At 46.3% G+C, this 23,477-nt stretch overlaps 2 protein-coding genes across 2 annotated transcripts; one reads left to right on the forward strand and one right to left on the reverse strand.

Moving 5' to 3' along the window:
* On the forward strand, positions 1 to 2,592 carry LOC149280235 (creatine kinase M-type-like). The gene is made up of 7 exons (XM_089500565.1): positions 1 to 201; positions 439 to 593; positions 881 to 1,013; positions 1,205 to 1,376; positions 1,518 to 1,641; positions 1,745 to 1,934; positions 2,063 to 2,592. Exons 1-7 carry the CDS (start codon positions 9 to 11, stop codon positions 2,239 to 2,241), a joined length of 1,146 nt encoding a protein of 381 aa, XP_089356691.1. The 5' UTR covers positions 1 to 8; the 3' UTR covers positions 2,242 to 2,592.
* A 3,216-nt stretch (positions 2,593 to 5,808) lies between these two features.
* LOC149280236 (MAP/microtubule affinity-regulating kinase 4-like) lies at positions 5,809 to 22,919 on the reverse strand. The gene is made up of 19 exons (XM_089500600.1): positions 22,878 to 22,919; positions 22,333 to 22,386; positions 21,843 to 22,028; positions 21,543 to 21,596; positions 15,044 to 15,092; positions 14,701 to 14,766; positions 14,496 to 14,566; positions 12,482 to 12,538; positions 12,037 to 12,273; positions 11,709 to 11,828; positions 11,518 to 11,617; positions 10,607 to 10,716; positions 10,357 to 10,507; positions 9,696 to 9,910; positions 9,135 to 9,238; positions 8,620 to 8,856; positions 7,943 to 8,022; positions 5,998 to 6,042; positions 5,809 to 5,873 (listed from the first exon to the last, which is right to left on the reverse strand). Exons 1-19 carry the CDS (start codon positions 22,917 to 22,919, stop codon positions 5,809 to 5,811), a joined length of 2,043 nt encoding a protein of 680 aa, XP_089356726.1.
* Positions 22,920 to 23,477: the final 558 nt, after the last annotated feature.

Here is a 23,477-nt window from a genome sequence, read left to right on the forward strand (position 1 = left end):
CTCTCATCATGCCTTTCGGTAACACCCACAACAACTTCAAGCTGAATTTTTCAGCAGAAGAGGAGTTTCCTGACCTCTCTCAACACAACAACCACATGGCCAAGGCTTTGACCCTTGACATCTACAAGAAGCTCAGGGACAAGCAGACACCAAGTGGCTTCACCCTTGATGACGTCATCCAGACCGGAGTTGACAACCCAGGTAATGCCATAGCCCAGATCATCCAATATTTGGGCTATTTTATCCAGAGGGTAGGATTTTGGTCACTCCTTTCTTTGATGAAAGAAAGGTAGACCTCATTGGAACATTCAGGTTATTAGATATATTGTTTTAGAATGTTTGCTAAGGACATTTAACGACAGGTTGAGTTTTCAGACTGTGCTAAGACGCTTTGTTAGGATGGTGTGCTAATACGCGGGGTCGTGTCTCTCCCTGTAGGTCACCCCTTCATCATGACTGTGGGTTGTGTTGCTGGAGACGAGGAAACCTATGAAGTGTTCAAGGACCTTCTTGACCCAGTCATCGAAGACCGTCACGGAGGTTATAAGCCCACAGACAAACACAAGACCGACCTCAACTTCAGCAACCTTAAGGTATTGAGGGATTTAGAAAGATGTCGATTGTGACACAGTTGTGTTGAGGTTTACCAAGTAGAACAATGACATAGAAGCACGATTTGTAAGGAATGTATCAAGATTAACAATCATCTGGTTGGCTTAGCTTAGAGCAGGTTGTTTACCAGAACATCCAGCTGTTAATTAATAAGTTAATTAATTACTGTTCCAATGGGCATTTTGAGAAAGACCTAACAGAAAATTGAGCGGGAATAGAGTAGCGCAACAATTGTACACAAAGGATGACGTTGAGTTTCATCCCTTAGGGAGGTGATGATCTGGACCCAAAGTACGTCCTGAGCAGCCGTGTAAGAACCGGACGCAGCATTAAGGGGTACACTCTTCCACCCCACTGCAGCCGCGGCGAGCGCCGTGCCATCGAGAAACTGTCCATCAAAGGTACGACTTTTATTTGTCAGGTTGTTTCACGGATTCTTCGCAGACACGACTACATGTCGTCAACAATAAGACAGAATCTGAGGTGTCTGGAAGAAGAATAAATATGAGTGACTTTTGGGTTCATGCGGGGACATGCATCACTCCCACCACATTCTAACACCCTCTCTCGATCTCTCTTCCATCTGCTCCAGCCCTCAACAGCCTGACTGGAGAACTCAAGGGCAAATATTATCCCCTCAAGGACATGAGTGATGCTGAGCAACAGCAGCTGATTGATGACCACTTCCTGTTTGACAAGCCCGTGTCCCCTCTGCTTTTGGCCTCCGGTATGGGCCGTGATTGGCCCGATGGCCGTGGTATCTGGTAAGTGAGGCAACATCTCTATGACCTCGTTGAATTTTAATTAATTACAGTATTGGGTCCACGCTAGTCTGCTAGTAGCTTCTTTGATTGTCGAAAGAATGTCAACCGATTGAACTTGGTCTCTTAATTTTACTTCTTCAGGCACAACGAAGAGAAAACTTTCTTGGTCTGGGTGAATGAGGAGGATCACCTTAGGGTCATTTCCATGCAGAAAGGAGGAAACATGAAGGAGGTCTTCAGACGCTTCTGCGTTGGTCTCCAGAAGGTAGAAAATGACATTTATTTATACCCCCCCATCACCCATTTGATGTAACTTTCCCCTTTTCACATAATTTAACTCTCTGAATGCACCTTTCTGTTTCACAAAGATTGAGGAGATCTTTAAGGCAGCAGGGCATCCTTTCATGTGGAACGAGCATCTCGGTTACATTCTTACTTGCCCCTCCAACTTGGGCACAGGTCTGAGAGGTGGTGTCCACGTCAAGCTTCCAAACCTTAGCAAGCACCCCAAATTTGAGGAGATCCTCAACAGACTGCGTCTGCAGAAGAGAGGCACCGGTAAGGATCTTTTATATTTCTGGTTGTGCCACATCTGTCGCACTAACACTGTTGCTTATTCTAACTACCCTAAAGGCTCTGTCGTCAACATTACATTCTCTTAACGTCTGTTTTTACCCTGCCCGCAGGTGGTGTGGACACTGCTGCAGTAGGTGGAGTGTTTGACATCTCCAACGCTGACAGGTTGGGATCCTCTGAGGTGGATCAGACCCAGTTGGTTATTGATGGTGTGAAGCTGATGATTGAGATGGAGAAGAGGCTGGAGAAGGGAGAGTCCATCGATGACCTTATTCCAGCACAGAAGTAGAGAGCAACAGACACAGACAAAGCCTGACCTCCCCTCAATGTGACCACTGGGAAGAGGGGGGAGTAGAGGAGACCCCGTTAAAATTGTTAGAGGTTAGAAGATAGGCCATCAATATGGAGAAAACACTGAGATGGGAAAGAAAGATTCCAACGGTAGAAAGGGGAAACAACAGGGACGTAAGATCGAAAATCCACCCACTGAAGACGCCTGTAGCTCTCAAACTGGGGGCAGTAACAACAGCATTGGGTTACTTCAACTACTTATACAGTTTTACCCCGTTCCTCATTTTCTAATGTGCTTGTGATCCTCCTCCGATTGGCTGAGGACAATAAAACCAGAATTTGACCTCTACTGCTGTATCGTAGTCTCTTTCGACCAACCCTATAGTATGTCTACTAGAACTATATATATGTATATGAGTATATGAGTATATATTAACAAGACCCCTGAACCACTTCAAAAAATCAACACAATCGTTTATTTTATGCATTATGGATCCATAAAAAAAAAAGTTAGAACTTTTTCTTTTTTTTGCTCGCATCACCGGTGGAAGCTGCAGCTAACGTGTCACACAAGACGCCACAGAACAGGTTTAAGAGGGAATAGATTATTTAATAAATATATTTGGGGTACATCGTAGGGGAGGGCGTTCCACTAATCGCATGTGTGCCTGGGGTGGGAGCGGTGATCAGTACTGAACGAATGGGAGCAGCGATGAGCCCGGAGAGCGGTCAGAACAAACACGCGGAACAGAGACCCGTCGTTATAGAACGGACGCTAGGAGCGCGCTGATCGTACTGGCGTGTATTGTTGGGATTTGGTGTCTGAGACAGGTGGCCAGTGTCGTTCCAGCTGCCGTGGACCAAGCCACGTGTAAAACGCGTTTAGCGTGTGTATTGGGGTACGCAACATTGTGTAAGGATTAGTGCTGGGTAGCGTGTGAACAGAGCGGTGGCTTGTGCATTGGGCATGTATAGATCAAAAATTATTGCTTGATGCTTGTGCATAATGCCTATTGCAGCGTGTAGCATTCGCACAACTGTATTATAGTATAGTAATTAAGCGGTCCAAGACGAGCCTTTGAGGGCCACAGACAGGCAGGGAATTATGAGTATCCCTGCTTGAAAACAGGTAGATTCATGAATCTTTGATCAGGATTCTTGTGCCTGTTTGTGGTCCCTCGAGAGCCGCGCGCCACTGAAAGCAGATCTAGTCTGTGCACACGATGCTGAGACCAACCGAGTTGCGTGCGTGTAAAGCATTCATTAAATGAGAATCGAGCCGATTTGCCCCATAGCCCAAGGACACTGCTGAAAAACGCGCGCTGCGGTACGGGATTTAAATCGCTGCTGCCCTGCAGGAGACACTTTTCCTTAATCAGCGTCCCCGGTTAGGGGGCATCTGGTGGCCCCGGTAAGGATCGGTGTCTATTAAACAGGCTTGTTATATTGTTGCATTGTTTGTTGCGAATCTGTGTGTAGAACAGGAAAGTCCGTGTGAGGATAAGATTACGACTGAGCGCCATGCAGGTACTAGAACAGGATGCAGAATGTACAAGCAGGTATATATTTATATATATTATATATGAGAGCAGCGGGGTTAGTAGGTTTGGTTGTGTATGTACACCATGATTACACTATGCTGAGTGTGAGTTCTTAACCTGCGAATACTTCTGATTGCAGTGAGTGTGCACAGTAGTGATAAGTGCACCACTAATAACTACAGAATACTGAGTGTGGGGTATTGTATCGGTGTCACGGAAGTAAACGGCGTGTATGCACATTGGTCGGTGCGGTGTGTGTACAGGTGACCGGTCCGGGGTGTCTCCGGAGCAGTAAATGCCAGTGCATGCGCGGGGCAGTGATAAGGACGGGGTTCTAGGATGTAATATGCAGGAGAGTGCACGGTAGCGAGTGTGCGTGAGCAGAGTGTCGGGGCCGGCACAGAATGAGATGCACGTTGAGGAATCATCACATGGCAGCCCTCCCCACACACACAGTCTTTAAACGAAAAACTCGTGTGACCCACATATATATATATATATATATATATATAGACCCCACCCACATAACCAGCGACCAATGGGTGAGAGTGGGCTTGCAAGGGGAGGGGCCCTCTGAAGGTATACCTCTCAATAATTAAATGATCGGGCCGTTAAAGGGATATCTGTTAAAGTAGAAAGGGAGGGAAAAAGAGACACAAACATGAAAAAAAAGGAAAATTGTTGCAGCCACTTAACTGCTATTACAGGAACAGTAAATTGAAGCACTTATTATTTCGTTATGAGTGGCGGCAAGCAAAACGTTTGCCCAGGTGCCCCTACTTAAACCAGGAAGCATGGCTACACTTACTGCACATGCTCAGTAGCATCCCCTTTCAAATCAGAGGAAATACAATGTGATTGGCTGCTGCTGCTACTCCCCTTGATGTCAATGAGTGCACTCCTGAGCATACGCAGGAATGCTTCCTTTTTCCAGAAAAGGCAGCCGGGGGAGGAGTTAAATAAGACCAAAGTCTCGTTTTCTAACTCCGATAACTAAAGAACGCGTGCGGATCCACAATGGACGCCAATATGCATTTAACATTAAAATAGAGCTGGAGCGGGCCTTGCGTCGTTGCCGCCATCACGTGGCACATTTTGAGGCTTCCGCACCAAATAATGAACTTTTCCATAATGGGAAGATTATAAGTAGGGGTAATTTCTTTCCTCTATTTAATGTTTGTGTGATTTTTACAGGTAAGATACTTTGTTAAAGAGCGGGATCAATCACTGTTTTTGTGGGGGGTGTTTTTGCGAGGGTTCCTTGCGGGATATCATTAAAGACACTCTAACTTCTAAAAAACAAGGATGGCTTAAACACGATCCGCGTGAAGTGTGTGGGGAGGGCTACTTGGAAATATGGGTGAGGATCTGTTAATATGGTACATAGTGGGGAGAGGGGAGAGGGAAAGTTCAGTATTGTGAGGGCTCGTTAAACAAGATTATTTCTACTAAGAGAGGAAATTCTTAATATCATGTAACACTCCCACATTAAACATATCATGGTGATGTCATTTTGCAGTGGGCAGGACAGGAAGTGCAAGGGGGTATCCCATCACCAAGGCCCCTCCCCCTGTGATGTCACAGCTCATCATCTTGAAGTCATTGTCCTCTCCATGTAGATAACAGGGCATGGCACATCCAAAAGGGCATTTCCTCTGGCTTCAAGCAGACGAGTCCCTCCCGTTAAAGCCAGAGCACCTCCCGCAATGTGTGTTACGGTGAGGCAATCCAGTAAAAAGGGATGTGTCCATCTTAAAAGGCACAGCTTCCCAATAGCAGGGTGGGCATAACTACCCACGAGTGGGCATTGCTGCCCCAAAGATTTATGTCCCAGCTCTTAAAAGCTAAAACGGTCCCAATGGATTTCCAGAGAGCGTACGACTCCTCTTAAAGTCCCAGTGTCCCAACGGTGATAAGCGGGCGGAGCTTGCCCGGAAGGGGGCGTGGTCTGCCCGACTGGGAAGGTTCGTTGGGAGCAGTGGAAGGGGCTGGCGAATGCGAGGGGGGGCGCCGGGTGGACTTTCTCACATCCCCGGGAGGTCTGAGCAGGCCGGAGTTGGCCGACGCTTTATACCAAGGTATATAGCTACTGTAGAGGAAAAAAGAAAGAGAGATTTGAGGAATGGGTGGCAGAGAGATCATGGAGGAATTTGGTGCGGGACAGACAAAAAGATGAGGTTACTACACATGAAATACGAATTCCACATCCTTACCCTGCGACCTCAGGTCCCCAGACTCTCTCAGATTCGTCTGTGACCCTGAAGAAAAAAAAATAACAGCGAGAGTCGGTCATCTAATACCCGGGAGTATTAAAAATCATAGAAGGAAGACAGAGAAAGGAAATATAAAGAGTCAGAGATGTGGTGCGGTACGTTAAGGATGGGTGGGAGAACCTTTAGTGGTGGAGCTACAGAGTATCAACTATGATCCATCAAGAGACAAGAGCGCACTAGGGAAGGAACGCGAGATGTTCCAGAGTGAAGAACAGATACTTCATTGTATGAAAACACCATATTTTCTGGACCGTGGCCAGTCACTAGGTGAGATACTGTGCGCATGCAAATCAGAGACATCTTAAAGTGTCACTAAACTTTAAAAAAAAGAAATGTGGCTTCCCATGATTCCTATGTGTCAGTCAGCTACAGAAATACCGTATTGGCTCGAATATAGGCCGCACTTTCCCCCCACTTTAAGTCTTTAAAGTGGGGGTGCGGCCTATATTCGGGGTCTAGCGCCCGACGCCCGGGACATGCGGGGTTAGGATACAGATCCCCCGCAGCGGTGCAGGGGACCTGCATCCTACTCCCCGATACGCTCAGACAGCCTCCCCTGCCAGCACTTTCCACGGGGGGGGGGGGTGCCGGCACGGGAGATTGTCTAAGCGCATCGTGTGGATGGTCACCGGCTGCGGAGGTTGTTTACCCCGCATCGCCGCAGCCGGTGACCGTCCGCACGATGCGTTTTACCTCTGCCCCCAAGACTTACCAGAGCAGACTCCCGGGTGTCTTGCGGGGCCGGCGGGGGACATCTACGCAATACGCGTATACAACGCGTATTGCGTAGATGTCCCCCGCCGGCCCCGCAAGACACCCGGGAGTCTCCTCTGGTAAGTCGGGGGGGGGGGGGGCAGAGTGGCAGCATATCTCGGGGGGGGGGGGAGGACAGTGGCAGCATATCTCGGGGCGGGGGAGGAGGACAGTGGCAGCATATCTCGGGGGGGGGGGGGGAGGACAGTGGCAGCATATCTCGGGGGGGGGGGGGGGGACAGAGTGGCAGCATGTTTTTTTGGTGCTTTAAAAAAGCACCAAACTTTTAGGGTGCGGCCTATATATGGGGTCGGCCTATATCCGAGCCAATACGGTAATAAAAACATCTCAGCACACACCAATAAATGTTAGTATTTATTCAAGCGATGCTCAATGACATCAGTCTTTATCAAGGTAAAAATACGGCATAATGTCGTAATTCTTATGCCATATTTTTGCCCTGATGAAGACCTGTGGTGGGTCGAAACATTGGCCGTATTATGAGATTGCTTGAATAAATAGTACTAGAATGTTAGTAACTGTGGGCTGTGTTTCCATATAAAATAGATAATAAAACCAGATAACATCGTAAAAAAAGGTACAGAAGCTTTTCGGGGTCTCAAGGATTTCTTCTCTTTTCTATGTCGGCCCAATAAAAGTATCAACTACAACTATAGGCTCTACGTAAAAAGCAAACTGACTGTTCTGACTTTTATTGCTGCCAGAACCCTAATATTTTAAAGAAAATAGGTAACCAAATTGTCAAATAAAACTAGTTAATAATAATAATAATAATTGCAGCACATGGAGTTAAAAACAACCTAAAAATACATCAAACTCACATTATATATATATATATATATATATATATATATATATATATATTATATAGATAGATATATATATATATAAAATATTTACAAGGATGACATTGTCACTTAAGCTGAATATAACGAAGCGGTTAGGGTTATTAGAAGCACCGTATTACACGAGTAAGATGTTTAGAGGATGGTTTGGATGGGCGTTAGAAGCAAATTATTAGGGATGGTATAGAGAGAAAACATTAGAAGGACTAAAGCATCTAGCACACTAAGAGGAGACAAAGCACCGAGTATATGAGCATCACACTTACTGATCTTGCTGTCCTGAGGGAGAGACACTCCAGACACACAGCGATGAGACGCCTGTCTCTTAGAGGGGTCGAGAGCGACCCTAAGGAGGAAGGTAAAGATAGAGAGAGAGAGAAAAGAGTGGAAATGAATAGAATAGGGAAAGTGGGGGGACATGTGAAGCGGGAGCAGTGGCCTGGGGTTTCAGAGATAGTTATAGAAAGCATAGAGAGGGGGGAGGGCACAAACTAAAAGACCCTGGGCAAGGGAAAGGGGTATCTGTCAGTTTCTACAGTAGGTGTATACGGTTCCGCAAATACATAAGCCACATCCGTGTCAGTGTGCCAGGCTAGAAATGGCAAGAAATCCAAGCCTTCCGGCTACAAGTCAGCGTGTCACCGGCATAGGGTTCCCTTTATCACTCTATGGAGGGAAGGGCTGACTCTGTGCCACTATGTCACGCTACCAGCTATGAAAGAGAAGAGCCATACAATCAATGCCCAGTGAGGGGTTAGGGCAAATCCTGGTCTCCCCTGCGTGCCACAATGTACAAGGAAGGGCAGAGTTCAACATTCATGATGGTTCCATTGGAGATGTGGTTGGTGGATTCTCAGGCAGGTCTGTCGGGGTTACCGTGCAATACTCGGCAAGGAGCTTAGGGTCCGCAGCCCCTTCTGTCCCCCCAGCTCGTCTCATTTACCTGCGGGTCAGTTTGGAGGTCAGTTTGCTAAACAGGTTGGAGGTGGCTCGGGTCCTGCTCTGGTTTAGTCCCTCATGAGGGTGCGTAGGTGAGCTTGGGGGTGGGTTCTGCCCCCTCCGATCTCTCACGTGCCCTCCGTGGAAGGTGCTGCGTACATTGGACCCCCGGGAGAGGCTGCTCCGTTCTGCAATGCTCTGGGTGGAAGGCGACGGGGCCGGTGGGCGCGTGGGGGTCGAGCTGCAACAGTAAAAGAAAAACACAGCTTCCTATAAGCCACATCTGCCTTGTAATGTAAATACTAATCAATATAAATACAAAAACACAATTGTATAGAGCTGGGAGCTGCCAATGTGCCTGCACTTGTGTCCATGCAATACATATGTAACAAAATTCTACTCAAATTGCATTTTTTATGGTTTTTCCTTCTAAAGTCTGAAATTCTGCCCTTTTGGTTAAGGTGCCCACTGCCATGACACAATAGCGCTCAGAGGTGCAGACACGTGGCCTGATCACACCTGTTCTCTTTGCCGTTGTGAAGGAGGGAATGACGTTCCGAGCCATGGCGATCCGTGCAAACATACGTGTTCCTGCGTCCCATCACACCTGGAGGCGTGTTAACCTGAGAAGAAGAGCAGATCGCAGATGATAAATCACTTTATAATGAGAAGAGTCTGATTACAGATCTAATCGTGTGAAATGCTGACTGTAACATGGACAGTTTCTAGGATGAGCTTCAAAAGAAGCAGTCAAGGGCTGTGGCCCAAGATTAAAGCCCCACTCTTATCCCATCCCTCGGTTTTCGTCTCTGACCATTTGATCACCCCCTTTCTTCCCACTTTCTACTTTTCTAAATATATGGCTCCCGACCAAACAGTGATTATAGTTTGAACCCAAGGGCAGATTGTTATCCGTTTCTGTGACAGCACTTATGCCCAAGAGACAGCTGGCAGTCACTGGTTTGGGGGCCATGGACCATGGCTGCTCTTGAGGGGTATGTAGGCCGTTGGTCTCTGGTCGGGGTGCTGCTAGGCTAGGCGTATTAAATGCAGACTAGGAGGTAGAAGCCATGACCTTACCGTGGCAGGTGGGGCCTCTTTGCGCTGTTCTGGAATCTCAGCTTTATTGGGGTTGTGAGCATGACTAACCATAGGGCTAGAGGGTGGGGGAGGCCGGCTGCTCCCACCCACTGATCCGCTGCCCCTCCTGGGGGTAAGGCGCTCCCCAACTGTTCCGTCATCCCCCGCCCCTGGGGGGCTTCGCTTGGACTGAGATGGGGCAGGAGCAGGACCACCTGGAAGGAGACAAAGTAGAGATATACATGTTTACGAATATATATATAGTCTAGACGGAAAGGGTCCAGCTCTAAGGAGGAATAGCGATTCCAGACGCTGAAATGGGTTCCCTAAAACTTGGGACAATTGGAAATGTAGAAACGGAAGGTTTGGGTCATTTTGAGCCACAGTAACTATGTAACCCATGTCACATCAACTCTGGACTTCATCTACGGGTTGTATTAAGTAAACTCCACTGGGCGTTGATTTATCCACTTACTAAAAACACACAGACCGCCCGGGGGTTTCCGCTTATGCGCTATCCTGCTGAGGAAAGTCAGCCCTAAAGGTCAGCTTTCTTATGGTCACCCAGCAGGGGAAAAACGTAATTTCCAAGTAGCCGTAGTATGCGGATACAGGATAGAAATAAAATCAGGACAAAAAAAAACAAAAAAAAAAAACTCACAGAAGTCACTGTGTCTCCTCTGCCTCTGATATCCTCGCTGGTTTTTGCTGTGACTCGACGATGATTTCGTGGCACCGTTGGTGACATCGGAGGTGACGCGTGACCGGGGCAGAGAGAGTGTGCTGTCGGTACGAGGGTCTCCACCTTCATTCTACGCGAGTGAAAAATATCGAGAGGTCAGGCGGGCATCCCAGACCAGAAGCAGCAAACCGAGCCGGCTCAAGAACTTGGTAGCCTCTCGGCACGTTACCTCGGCTTTCCTTCCAAGCAGCAAGTATGTGGCCATTACTTCATTGTACTTATTGCTGGTCAGGGCATCCTTAATTTCGTCACGGGAATACCCCATATCTAGCATGACTTCTGGATTAGAGAGAAACAGAGGAAATAAATGAAAACGAACAGAACTTCTCCGTTAACGTTTCATATAGCAACGTTCTCCTGGTACCTCTTTGGTTGGGGTGACCAGATATCTCCTTCAGCCATTAAATCCCTTAGAAATCTCTTAACCAGTGATATTAATATAAAATCGATCTGCGGGGCCAGCTGTAAAATCATTTTTTGGCATTTTTTTGTACACCACATGTTAAGAAGGGCATGTGGTTCTTGTGACCACATCTTGTTACGGACCTTGCTCGGTTGCATGGGTTCATGTGGTCCCAGAGAGTTCTGGAAGTTCTAGGCGCTGCTTTGTGGCAGTTCTAATTATACTGAATCTGTAGGTTGCTTCGTGACAGGCGGAGATCTGTAACATGTAGCGTGCTGTGCCCCTCCCCCACACGGAAACAGCTTTCAAACCTATTTGACTAATTAGCCATTTCCCAACCCACTGCTGCTTAGCAAACCAACACTGAGTGATAACATTCGTTTTTTCCCCCATGTTTTAAAACGTTAGCAGGTAATTCCGGATTGCGGTGGGGTTTGTAACAATGTTCCACGTTGATGCTCTCCAGGGGCTGATGAGCTATAAACCACCTTGGCTTCCAAGCTAATAATTATGGGAGCTCTTGCTATAAAGGGTTAAGGGTTTAAATATTGTCGGACAAAACACGACACGGCAGCCCTGTACGATAATTTACACTTAGACGGGTTTGATTCACCGATGTATGCCTATGGAGCCCATAACTGACTTGTAATTATCAATGAAATCAGGTCCATCCTCACCGATACGCTTGGAATCAGCGTGGTCTTCATCGGGTTCCTTGTAGGGCTTCAGGTCATCACTATCATAGCCGATATTCATCCACTTGTCATTCATTATTTGCTGGGAGAAATGATCACAGAGACATTCAGAACGGGGAGGATAAAGCCTGTGTACGCATAAGGACAGCGAAAGGATGGACGTTAAATATCACCTCTAAAGTACATCTCTTGGTTGGATTGAGCACCAAGAATCTCCGCAGGACGCTCTCGCAGTCTGTGCTCATATAAAACGGGACTCTGTATTTCCCACGAAGTACTCGCTCCCGAAGCTCCTAAAAAACAACATTAAAATAAACCAGTTAACAAGCATGTTTTTATACCTTTTCTCCATCTCCTAACTGGTCTCTCGAGACCTCCTTATCTTCAGCATCCCATTCCTCACTATCCTGAAAAGAAAGCACGTGGGCCAAACCACGCACGGCACATGAAAAGTCTACAACCAGCGATTCGCAACGTAGGAGCGTCGTCCTATAACTTCACCTTAAGATTTTGTCCATCGAAGGGCAAGGACCCGCTCACCAGGGTGTAAAGTATAACCCCCAAGCTCCAGACGTCTACCTCGGGCCCGTTGTACCGCTTGCCTTGGAAGAGTTCGGGAGCCGCGTAGGGAGGACTCCCGCAGAAAGTATCCAGCTTTCCTCCTGGGGTAAACTCGTTACTAAACCCGAAGTCTGCAATTTTAATGTTGGCCTCGGAGTCCAAAAGGAGGTTCTCAGCCTAGCAGGACAAACAGAGGAGCTTCAGGAAGGAACAACAGAAGAAGCGAGAGCAATGGAGTTTGGGGTGGTGGTAACGTCAAGAGTTGGCTTGACTTCATTTTTATTTAAAACGCGCCTTCCCCCGATTTGGCCCAAAATTTGAGATTCACAGCGCCCTAGCGATATTAAGAACCAAACGAATGAAAAATTCTGGGGAGAGTTCGAACCTTAAGATCTCGATGAACAATGTTCTTCTGGTGACAGTAATGGACTGCGGAGACAATCTGTGAAGATAAAGAGACAGAAAGGCAGTGAGCGCGAGGAGTTGTTATGCCGGGGCTTGTTACAGGGTGAGACGCACAGGGGGGACAGAGATAAGCTGATAATATGCGGATAACTGGAGAAAAGAGCGCGACAATTTGCCGTTTCGAGGTGGGAGACGCAATCAGCGCAGGACGACTTGGTTTGCCGGGCCGTTAACACAAAGCGGAGACCGCATGCGCGAATACAACGCGTGACGCAAGAGACAGTCAGAATTCTGCTGGAGACGATGATTCTGGAGAAAGGCAGACCCAGGGAGAGGAACCTCAGGCTACCCAACCCCTGCGGACTACCTGTAAAGCCCGGATGAGCATTATAGGAGTGGTAAGATGCGGGAAAGATACTCAATGAATAAAATGAATGGGCGGAATAAATATGTAAGAAATGGGCAGGAAAAAAAGCATCACAGCGGAAAAGGAAGAGGCAATGCGGTAACGCAGAGAGGCAATCCGGAAAGCAAAAGCACACAGAGGGGTAGTGCAAGAAAACGGAGGGAGAGAGTAACAGAATACATCGTTACTAAGAGAACGGGCCCAGCAGACAAGAAAAAGAAAAACAATCAGACGTATTACGGAAGCGGGGATAGTCCACAAACATGCGGCCGACAAAGAGATAGCCTAGAACTCACAGCTATAGCCAGTCTGTGGCACTAAAACAGAGATAGCCCAGAACACGCAGGCACAGCCAATGAAGGGCACTAACACAGAGATAGCCCAGAACACGCAGGCACAGCCAATGAAGGGCACTAACACAGAGATAGCCCAGAACACGCAGGCACATCCGTCCACACATCTAACATACTATCACTGATGTAATACAAATCCTGTAAGCAGTGCACATTACATGTAGGTTATAAAGATGTTGCTCCTCCGTGACGGGGACTTAATCGAGCTGAAAAGGCTGATTTGGCTGCAAAGAATCTACCCAGAACTAGCTGTTTTTAATCAATAGCCCAGAAAAGGGTTAACTTCCTTCTGGAATTATCACTTGTAAGGGAGAAAACTCTCTGAATGTCTTTCAATATCTTTATGGAAAACAGGCTGCTCTCAAAAAAAAACCTAAAAACTTGCGCATGAACGAGCAAAGGGTGCTATTCCTGTAGCCGTCCAAAAAGAGCATGAACCCTCCTGATCAGACACAGGAGGATTCCCAACGCCATTAGACACTCGCTCCCTTTTTACGCAGCTGTTCTACCTTCAAAGCGAAGCGGACGCCATTATTTTGCTTCGTTGCCGCAAACGTCAGCAAAAAAAAAAAAGTTTTACGGACAAGGATTTACGTATTTTTCTGGCCTGATGGGATTCTGTAGCTAATTTAAATCTGCAAATTGTTTCCAAACAGGTAAAATATTCCTAAACCTTTCAGAAAGTTATTCCTTTAAATCGAACGGTCTATTGAATTTTTTTTTTCAATTAAATGTATTAAATTATTTATTACAAATTTGAATTAATTTATTTTATGTATTAAATAAAATAACGACAGCCAAAGGGGGAAGAAAACAAAGTAAATTACAATATAATAAAACCAAGAACAAAAAGCTCCATACAACCTCCCGGCAGGTAAACAACAAAGTTTGTACGATTTGTGCAAAATACCCGATTTTTTTATCCATGTAAGTCCATTTTTGAAGATGATGGTTATAGTAACAAGGGCCAAATTAAAATGTTACACAATTTTCCCGTACGTATTAAATATACATTTTCGGTAATATGTTTATTTCAGAGGGCTGCATTACTTTGGTGTCACTTGGAGCTTTGGCTTCGATTCTAACTCACTAATGAGATATATATACGAATCGAAATCTTGCTACAGTAACGCACGGGGATTCACAACGAGACAACAGCCGGAAGCAGCGAGAGAGAAGGAGGACAGTTAGGGGACATGCAGAGCGAGGAGCGTAGGAACGAGACACCTGCTCACCTGTCGGAATTTGGCACGAGCCTCTTTCTCTTTCATACGACCGTGAGAGACCAAGTAATCAAATACCTCGCCTGAGAGAGACAAAGCAGGGGGTTTAATACGGGTGGGAGAGAAAAGAGAATAACGCAAATTAAAGGACGTGGTGGGCAGAGGGAAGGGTAGAAAATAAAAGCAGAAAGGTAACATGAAGAACGGCTTTGTGTACCTCCGCTGGCGTATTCCATGATCAGGTAGAGCGTCTTCTCGGTCTCAATCACTTCAAACAGCTTCACTATGGATGAACAGGAGAAAGTGAGGAGGACATTCACCGGCTGGGCATGCCGGGATACATGCTGGGCTTTGCCTGGCATCTCTCGATGACGAGCCGTGGAATTAACCCCGTCAACTCACCGCCAAGGTCTTGTTTACTCTCCGACCACTTCTAACCGGGGCGAGCCCTGCCATTACACGCAGCTTCCCTAATTATATCAACACCCTCAAGAGAGAGGAAGCTTTGGGCGGCTGGGACGTTTCCAGGTATGGGGCAAATAGGATGCACGCGGTCTTACCTATGTTTGGGTGGTTGAGTCCCTTCATGATTCGGACTTCACGGAAGAGCTGTTAAAAGACAACGAGCGATTAGTTTCAAGGCCGTGGTCTACGGAGGTCGGTCTGTCTCTGCCAACATGTCGCCGATACCCATACTAAGGAACGCTCATAAACTTACGTCCCATAAGCCAACGTCCTGAATATTCCCTCGATGAACACAGCGCAAGCCCTCGTTGTAAATACCTTCTGGCCGACATGCCTTACCTGATTGTAACAGATCCTGATAAGATTTTCCTTGTTACATTGTAGAACGTTAACCAGGTGCCAAAAAGCGGAACAACAGAATGATATTTATAAAACTAGGAAAGCAAAACCCCAGAAAACATCAGAACGGGACCATACATAACGAAAGCACCAAAATACGTGGCCTCCTAAAACGCGTCAGGCCTCCCCTGATCCCGAGACCCTAAAATCGGGGTCAAAACCCCAACGCGCATCAAATGCCCGGGTTCCTGTCCTCGCAACGGATATACCATGTCAGGGTACAGAACTCACGCTATCTACGACACGTATCGTTTCGTGTTCTAGAATCCATGGCACTTGCCATTCCCATGAGTTTGTGCCAGCTGAAAAGGTTAATGAATTCCGTATCGGCAGGAACGGGAAACGTTACTTGTTTCTAGATGGCACTCGATCAGCTATTTCTATTTTTTTTTCAGAAAAAACCCCGATCGATAGATGAACGCCCTGGGACGGAATAACCCACAATGTACGGATTTCATAGCTGAAACGCGGTGGGTTTAAAATAAACCTACAGGCACAGCTGGCAGAGACGCCCGCCGTTCGTCCATTAATGACCCCGGAGGAGCAGAATATTAAGGAGACAGAAGGTTATTGATTTTGGGAGGGACTATTTATGTGACTCTATCAGCGGAAAAAGCCTACAAAAGACGCAGAAGACAATTATATGAAGGCAATTTTTCTTTGGGAGCGATCAAGCTGGAATATCTTCTGCCAGGACACCATGGTAACAGGAGAAACTTATGTAAAAGGCATTCCGTTTTTATTTTAAATGACATTATTTATATAATTGCGGAATTATGTTGTTGTTTTTTTTGGAACACCGGATGGCTAATCTCAAGAATATTAAATGGCCAATTTGTTTTTTTTTTGTCCCCAATGGACTACCTACTCCGGCGCAGAGCCACGTTTAATGAAAAGGAGAGATCGTAGCGGTGCTTGGATGGCACAGAGCGTCCGTGAAAGGCACCAAAACCATTAAGAATGCTCCGGGTCAAAGCAAAATAAGCCAGCGCTTAACGCTAATCCTAACAGAAAGTCCGGGTGCTGATATAAAACTTAAAAAAAAAAAAAAAAAAAAAAACACAACACAAATGTAGCCCATGATATGAATGCCCCAAAGGAGATCCTGAAAGACCTGGCCACTGGTGACACCAGAGAGTGCTGACGAAAAGCTCATCTAGATAACGTATCTACCGGCAACTAGTAATCTAGAAAACGTTGGACTTCATACCCGCCATACATTAATAGATCACATGACCTTGTGCTAAATATAATATAGCGTTGCTTAAAGGTAAAAGCATAGAATGTGACGGCCGATCAGACCCATTCTCCCCGTCTAGTCGCCCGTTTCTCCTGCTGTGGAGACTCAGACCTTAATCAGCCGTTGGTCTCGTCTTAGATTCAGGAGCCGGATGTCTGTCCCATGCATGTTTAAATCCCCTCACTGTATTACCCTCTACCACTTCTGCCGGGAGGCTACTTTACTAACGTACCATGTTAAAGCATTCCGTGACATCCACAAGACATGTGGCCGTACAGAATATATGTCTAACGGGCACTTTGTTCGTCTTTGGGTTACACCCGGTTCGTTTTAAGAAAGCCTGAAGCATAAACACATCAATCACGGTCTTTAAAACCTCCAAGCTCAAAAGCAAAGCGGCCCATCCTGTCTGTTGACTCCTCGGTCTATCTGCAGAGTCCCGGCACGGGCGTCCGGCCACACAGCGTTCAAGTGACACTCATAAGATTCAGCCTTTAGTATTATCGAGCTCATTTTTAGCGGCACCCTCAGCGCGTCACTTTACGTGTCAATCGGGGTAAAAGAGACTATAATACCCCCAGCTAAGATGAGATCTGTGGCATTTTGTGGCATAAGCTGGCACACATTTCCTGCCCTGGGGTCCTCTCGCTTTTCCTCATCCAACCAAAGGCTGCCTGATCCAATCAACATCTGGACAACAGGGTAGAGATAATAATAACGGGGAGGAATATCAATTCGTATCCTTAGAACAGGAAGTTATGACAGCTGCTCCCATGGCGCAGGCATGGTGGGTTTCTTACAGTATCGTGCTCATTTTAATTTACAAATGCCGTTAAGTCGGTTTTATTTACTGTACTTAACTATAAATTGTAGGATTTGGGAATAATGACCGGTTCGCTTTATTGTTTTCATGGTTTGAATCACCATTAATGTAAATGGGGGGGAGGGGGGGGCAATATCTGGACGTTATCCGGATACCCGGCTCTTAAAAACACCGTAGCGTTACTGTAGATAACCTAATTCCAGAAAATATATAACACGGGCCCTCGCTACACGTATCTCCCCCGAACTCCCGGCGAGGCCTTTTGCTTCTTATTGATCTCCTCTTTCAGCCTGTGACGTTACCACCACAGGCACCGAGATCGAACCCCTCCCCGCCGCACTCTAATTAATTTAACATAGATTGCTCGAGTGCCACGCTAACATTTTGTTACGGTGTAAATAAAAGGGAAAAAAGGAGACCGGTTCCCACAGCACTGACTTCATCTACGCCGGTGTAGGCCACGTCTGTCTGAGAGATTCCTACAAGAACGATCTGTTCTGATGGAACTTTGGGATCTTCTGATCGCTGCATGGACTCTGAGGGTTTCTATGTCGTTGTTATTGTTGTATGAAGTTAGTTAGCAGGTAGACCAAGAAACTCCTGGGGTCTGGACCCAGGTTTCAAGAACGTTCCTCTAATTGCCATAGCAATGGTGGCCACCAACTGGAGTCTCCTGCTATAAAGCCACCAGCATAACCTGGAGCACAACGGGCTTTACCCAGAGTCTCCGGAGGAAGAACTGTTCCCCTGTGACCCTGGGTCACGTTCTTCAATCTCCGGCCAGGGAAGGGGCGTTTGGTCATGGGTCCCTCCTGCCCACTTCCCACCCAATAAAGTCTAAGCGGAGCTGCCCCCATCCGCAGGAATCCCATCTCCCAAATGAAGCGCCACTCCTAGAGGTGGGAGAGTTGGGAGCTCCGGGTAGGGGAATCCTTGGTCGCTAATAAACTATCGATTAAACGAGAACAGGGCTGTTGGCTATTCTCGGGAAACATGGCAACTACATGGTAAAAAAAATGATACCTTTTCCTAAATACTACACATAGTGTGTCTTGAGCTGGTATTAACCCCTTACACCTAGGTCGCTGAACTATACAAAATAGCCATACACGGAAGCTTCCCTGGGTTGGCTTCCAGAGTCCCTCCCCTCTGGGGGTGTGGCTGCAGTTAGGGGGCAGAGGGAGCTGTGCATGGGGGGGGGCAGCACTAGCCCCAAATAAACTTTAAAGGGTCAGGAAGCGGGCAGGGAGTGGTGGGCCGAGATTAGGTTGGTGAGAAGAAGGAACGACCAATCGCTGCTTCTCCAGGTAAGGAGGGCTTCACCTAGAGACTCCGGATAAAACCCTGCAGGTTCCCAGGTATAAGAAGGACACATAATGTACGTCTACACATTTTATAATATTACATACAAAAAGAAAAGCCCAAAAGTCATGATTACGGAATAATACAATAGGGGAGAGTACCAAACAAACAATAACACAAACCGGTACGGAAGGAGAAGAGGACCCTGAGAACATGCGAGCTTATGGTCTATAAGTAGTTAGGGGGGAAATGGGAGAGAAACACCCTACTAACACTCGCTTCGAAGCTTTTATCTCAAAAACCACAGGTCTGTAGCCGAGACACTTTCTCTTATCTAGAACGGCACAAGATCTTGCATTTATAGTTCGCCAGAAGACCTCTGCGCATGACCGTGTTTTCTAAGGTTGGGTTATGGCATACAATGGATGGGGGAAGGGGTTTAAAAAGATGGCTGCATTAGCACAGGTGATTCAGTCAACGCTTTATTTCACGGGAAAACCCTTCTTCTGTTGCGTGTGATTTCTTCTAACCAAGACCTCTCTCGCGGCGCTTACTCCCCTTCATCATCTCCATTACAAGCCCGTGCTCCATATTCCTGTCGCGAACTAGCAAAAACCATTCTGCGAAGCCGTGGCACGGGTCCGTCCGTCATCTTACATTATTCGGTATCATCAAAGGTAAAAGACCAAAACACGACAAAGCCTGGTCCAAAGCAGTTACATCTTTCTGGATCCCAGCTTCAAGCCCTTCCTCTGGGGGTTCTTATATATGATGTCATTTGTCGTCTTAAAGCGCTTTATCTCCATTGAAAAGGAGTGGCCCATCTATGTGCATTTGGTATTTCCTCAATTAAGTAAAATAAGTTATTTTAAAAATATATAATTTAGAATCTAAAAACTTAATTTTTTTCTATTTTTTTTTAGCTGGATGCATTTTTATTTTCTATTTTTTTTTTATTTATTTTTTTTAGCTGGATGCATTTTTATTTTCTATTTTTTTTATTTATTTTTTTTTTTTTTAGCTGGACGCATTTTTATTTTCCAAAATATATGGTACGGCATGGGATAAAATATGAGTAATCACTATTAAAAATGACTAATCCCTTTGACGACTGTGTTTTACTTGGGTTTATGGGATAGATGGTGTCAGAACTAGACGGACAGGATTAAAAAGGGAAATATATACTATAAAAAGTAGAATAATTATAGTTGTATTTTTAGGTAGGACATTTAAATTGAGGTTAAAAAAAGGATATATCTGTATTAAATCAGAAGCTATGTCGAGCTTTAGTAATATGCTTTCTATTCTGTAGACGTTTGGTTGCAGACAAGGCTGCGTTTGGCAAAGCGGGATGAGATAATCTCATAAATTAAAGAAAAAAGTTCCTTAGAATTTTAAATATTTTATTGAAAAACATTAAGTGAGGACGGAGGAAACGAGGCCATGACAGCACATATGGCTGCCATACTAACGCTGCTGTAGAATTTCCATAAAGAAATATTTAATTTAAGTATCATGTTGGCCAAAAAGGGTCATACGAGGAAGAAGGTATCCTGGGTATTCCAGAATGCTAGTCATTTTTTGTTTTTGGATGATTGACACGGTCCCAGGCAACCTCGGAATTCTATACAATGTGATGACACAATATCCTGCTGACTTCCTCATATAGAGGAGAACCAGGAAGACGTCGGTATGTTCTTTTGCTGTTCTATTTTGGGGACTGCGAAGGGCCTAGACACGTGGAGAGACCCCGTCGACCGACGGCACTGACCGATAAATTCACCAAAACACGAACGGGATCTGCCACACAAGCCTCAATAAAGGTTAAGTGAGGAGCGCCATCCGGCACCGGCCCGCCGGGCTTTGTCAGCCTCCGAAGGCTGGTCCTGATAAAGTTCTACATTCAATCCATATGAATTAAAACCCTGTTCTAGATACCCCCAGCCAAGCTGTCCCTCTTTGCATTCGTTCTGGATCTTCCGTTCGGTGGTAAACATATCTGTTCTCAGCAATTATACCAATCTCCGTTCTAGATCAATTATCCAAAATAGTACGGCCCCCCAAAACATTTTTCTAGACCGCTCTCAGCTCTATCAGGTTTTCAGCAAAAAAAATAAATATTTTTTATGTACTGACAAACGGTAAATGTAATTGAGCCGATCGGCTATTAGTTACCGAAATCAAATTGTTGGCGTGACATTGGCCTCAAGCATTTCGTTCGAGAGATAACCGGCCCAACCAATAATCTAGAATGGCCTGCCGTAGATCAGTATATTTCAACATTTTCAAGCACATTTTAGATAGTTGTAATAAACATTTGCTACTATTTCCTAACGAATAACAATTAAGAAGAAAATGTAATAAAAATTAACACTTTCTGAAGCACACCCGGCCTTCATCAGGAAGGGTCCACGGCCCATACAGATCTCAGAAGCTGTAGACCCCTACGTCTACCAAATACACCGTGCCATGGACTATGAACATAGGCTCGTAAGTTTACATAGAACATAGATGGACCTTTCAGGTATCCTTCAAACTCATGAAAAGCCAGCACTATTGGGGAGGAACGCAAGAAAAATCCATCCTACACAACTCGGTTTCTAGACTCCATGGCACATAACACCCTGAGACCTTCATCCAACCTCACATGTTCTCCAAAACACTAGGGAAGGGTCCCTGCGCTCTGCCCGGTACGCTTATACAAACAAGCCACGTATTATTGCCCCGGACACGCGGCCCCTGGCTAGATTCACCTGAAAACATGAATTTTCTCAAGGAAACACATTCATACCTCGCAGTAAAGAAACATAAAGGGGATGCCTTAACTCACCTTCTGTAGGCTGCTGGGATTCAGTTGGGTCTTGTCGATGATTTTTATCGCGACCTGAAAGGATAGTGAGGTGAGGGATATAAATGTCTCAGACAGTGGATCCCTATAGCTTTACTACCAATGTTTAGAGGATATGAAGGGAGACACGCACCCAGCTTCTCCATCCAATACTCATTAGCAGCCACATCCGGTCCAAATCACACCTTTAAATGCTGCTCAATTTATGAACCACCGGGCTTTCCGTGCTTCTCTGCACACCCTCATCCCCTTTCTTATAGCCCTTTCCAACAGCCCTCTCACCTCTCTTCCAGTAAGAACATGTCTTCCCAATTTGACTTTGGCAAAATTGCCCTTCCCGATGGTCCTCAGGAGCCTGTAATTGCCAACATGTGGCTCCTCGGGGGCGGAACTTCTTGACCGTGCTCCTGGAGGTCGGGGAGGCCATGACGAAGAAGAGGAGCTTTTCTCAGAGCGGGTGGAGCCAGACTAAAGGTTGCAGAAAAGACAAAAAAAAAAAAGTGTACCACAATGAGATATAAACATAAAAAACACAACTTAAAGAAAGACAATGCATATTAAGATCCTCTTTAACTTTGCTGTAGCAGGAAGCCAATTATCCTCACCACCGTCAAAGATACGACCGCCATCTTACCGGTAAACCCATGATGCCTTCCTTCTACGTCATGGTTTTAAAAAAGATGTTCAAAAATAACACTACTTCCTCGTGGGTGGCTCCTCTACCCTTATTTTAAAGAGAATGTCCCCATTTTGAAGAACACGTCCATCTCACGTACACATAGGAGACCCGCACTGTTACAAATTCCGTGTCCCCTCCGATGGGACCCTACAAAAAAAACTCATAAAATGAAAATTCTCCCATATGAACCCTTTTACGTAGAGTCACTTGCGACACAGCGCCAAACGCTCAACCAAAGAGGGCCCAAATTGAAGGACCCTCTACCAGAGAGAGTACGAAGAAGACGCCAACGCATTACCGCCTAGCACTCTCTTCTAGGAACGTGAGCGTTAATAAACCCCCGCCAGCCAATCGGAAACCCAAGTGGAGGTCCGCTCAAACCCCGTCAGAGATTCTAATAAGTGGGCACTTACCTAGCGGCTGGCACCATACCTACCCGCCTACCAGCAGCACCTCTATTCCACCGCCTGGCCACACGCCGAACCACCCACTGGCACCAGACACAAACACGACAGCCCAATACCAAGATAACCGAAACGGACGGGACCAACGAGACAAAAACGATCACTCACAAAGACGCAAAATAAATATACATCACCCAAAACAAGTGCTGCCCACCCCGGGGCAAGACCACTCACCGTGTCATTTATCCTCTCGCTGCCAGCGGAAACACGAGACATCTTTGGGCCAGTAGCGACAGCGCCAACCCACTGGGGGGTGTGAAAGAGACCCTCAAACCAACATCACACTCTCTCTCAAACCGTCGGCCCCAGCGTAATCTCTTACAGACCTCTGCTGGCACTCTAACCTGGACCCTGGCACTCTAATTGCATTCCTCTGTACTCTAATCAGTGCCGTCTGACAGGGTGCCTTGGGAGACCTCCAATACCGGTCTATAGCTCTCTCTGTCAGCAGGATGCGGTCACCGAGAGCAGACGTCTCTCGACCATTTTTTAAATCAATGTCTCTTTCTCCCAACTCTATCATCCAATGGATGTCTCTGATGCTTTCCTCTTGGCTTTTTTCCCACCCTTCCTCTACTCTTAGAGGTCTCCTCTCCGTCTCTCTCTATGGATGCCTCTGTCTCTAGACATTTCTCCTTGTCCCCGAGTGTCTCTTTCCACCCTGCCCACGCTAGATCTTCTCCTCTCAAGATGTCACTTCCTAGTATTCCTCGCTAACCCCAGCTGTCTCTTGCTCTCCCTCTCTCTGTTCCTCCCCAGCTGTCTCTCTGGGAT

This window comes from Sceloporus occidentalis, unplaced genomic scaffold, assembly GCF_023333645.1.
Source record: "Sceloporus occidentalis isolate IW3139 unplaced genomic scaffold, rSceOcc1.0.p SCAF_157, whole genome shotgun sequence".
NCBI lineage: Eukaryota > Metazoa > Chordata > Lepidosauria > Squamata > Phrynosomatidae > Sceloporus > Sceloporus occidentalis.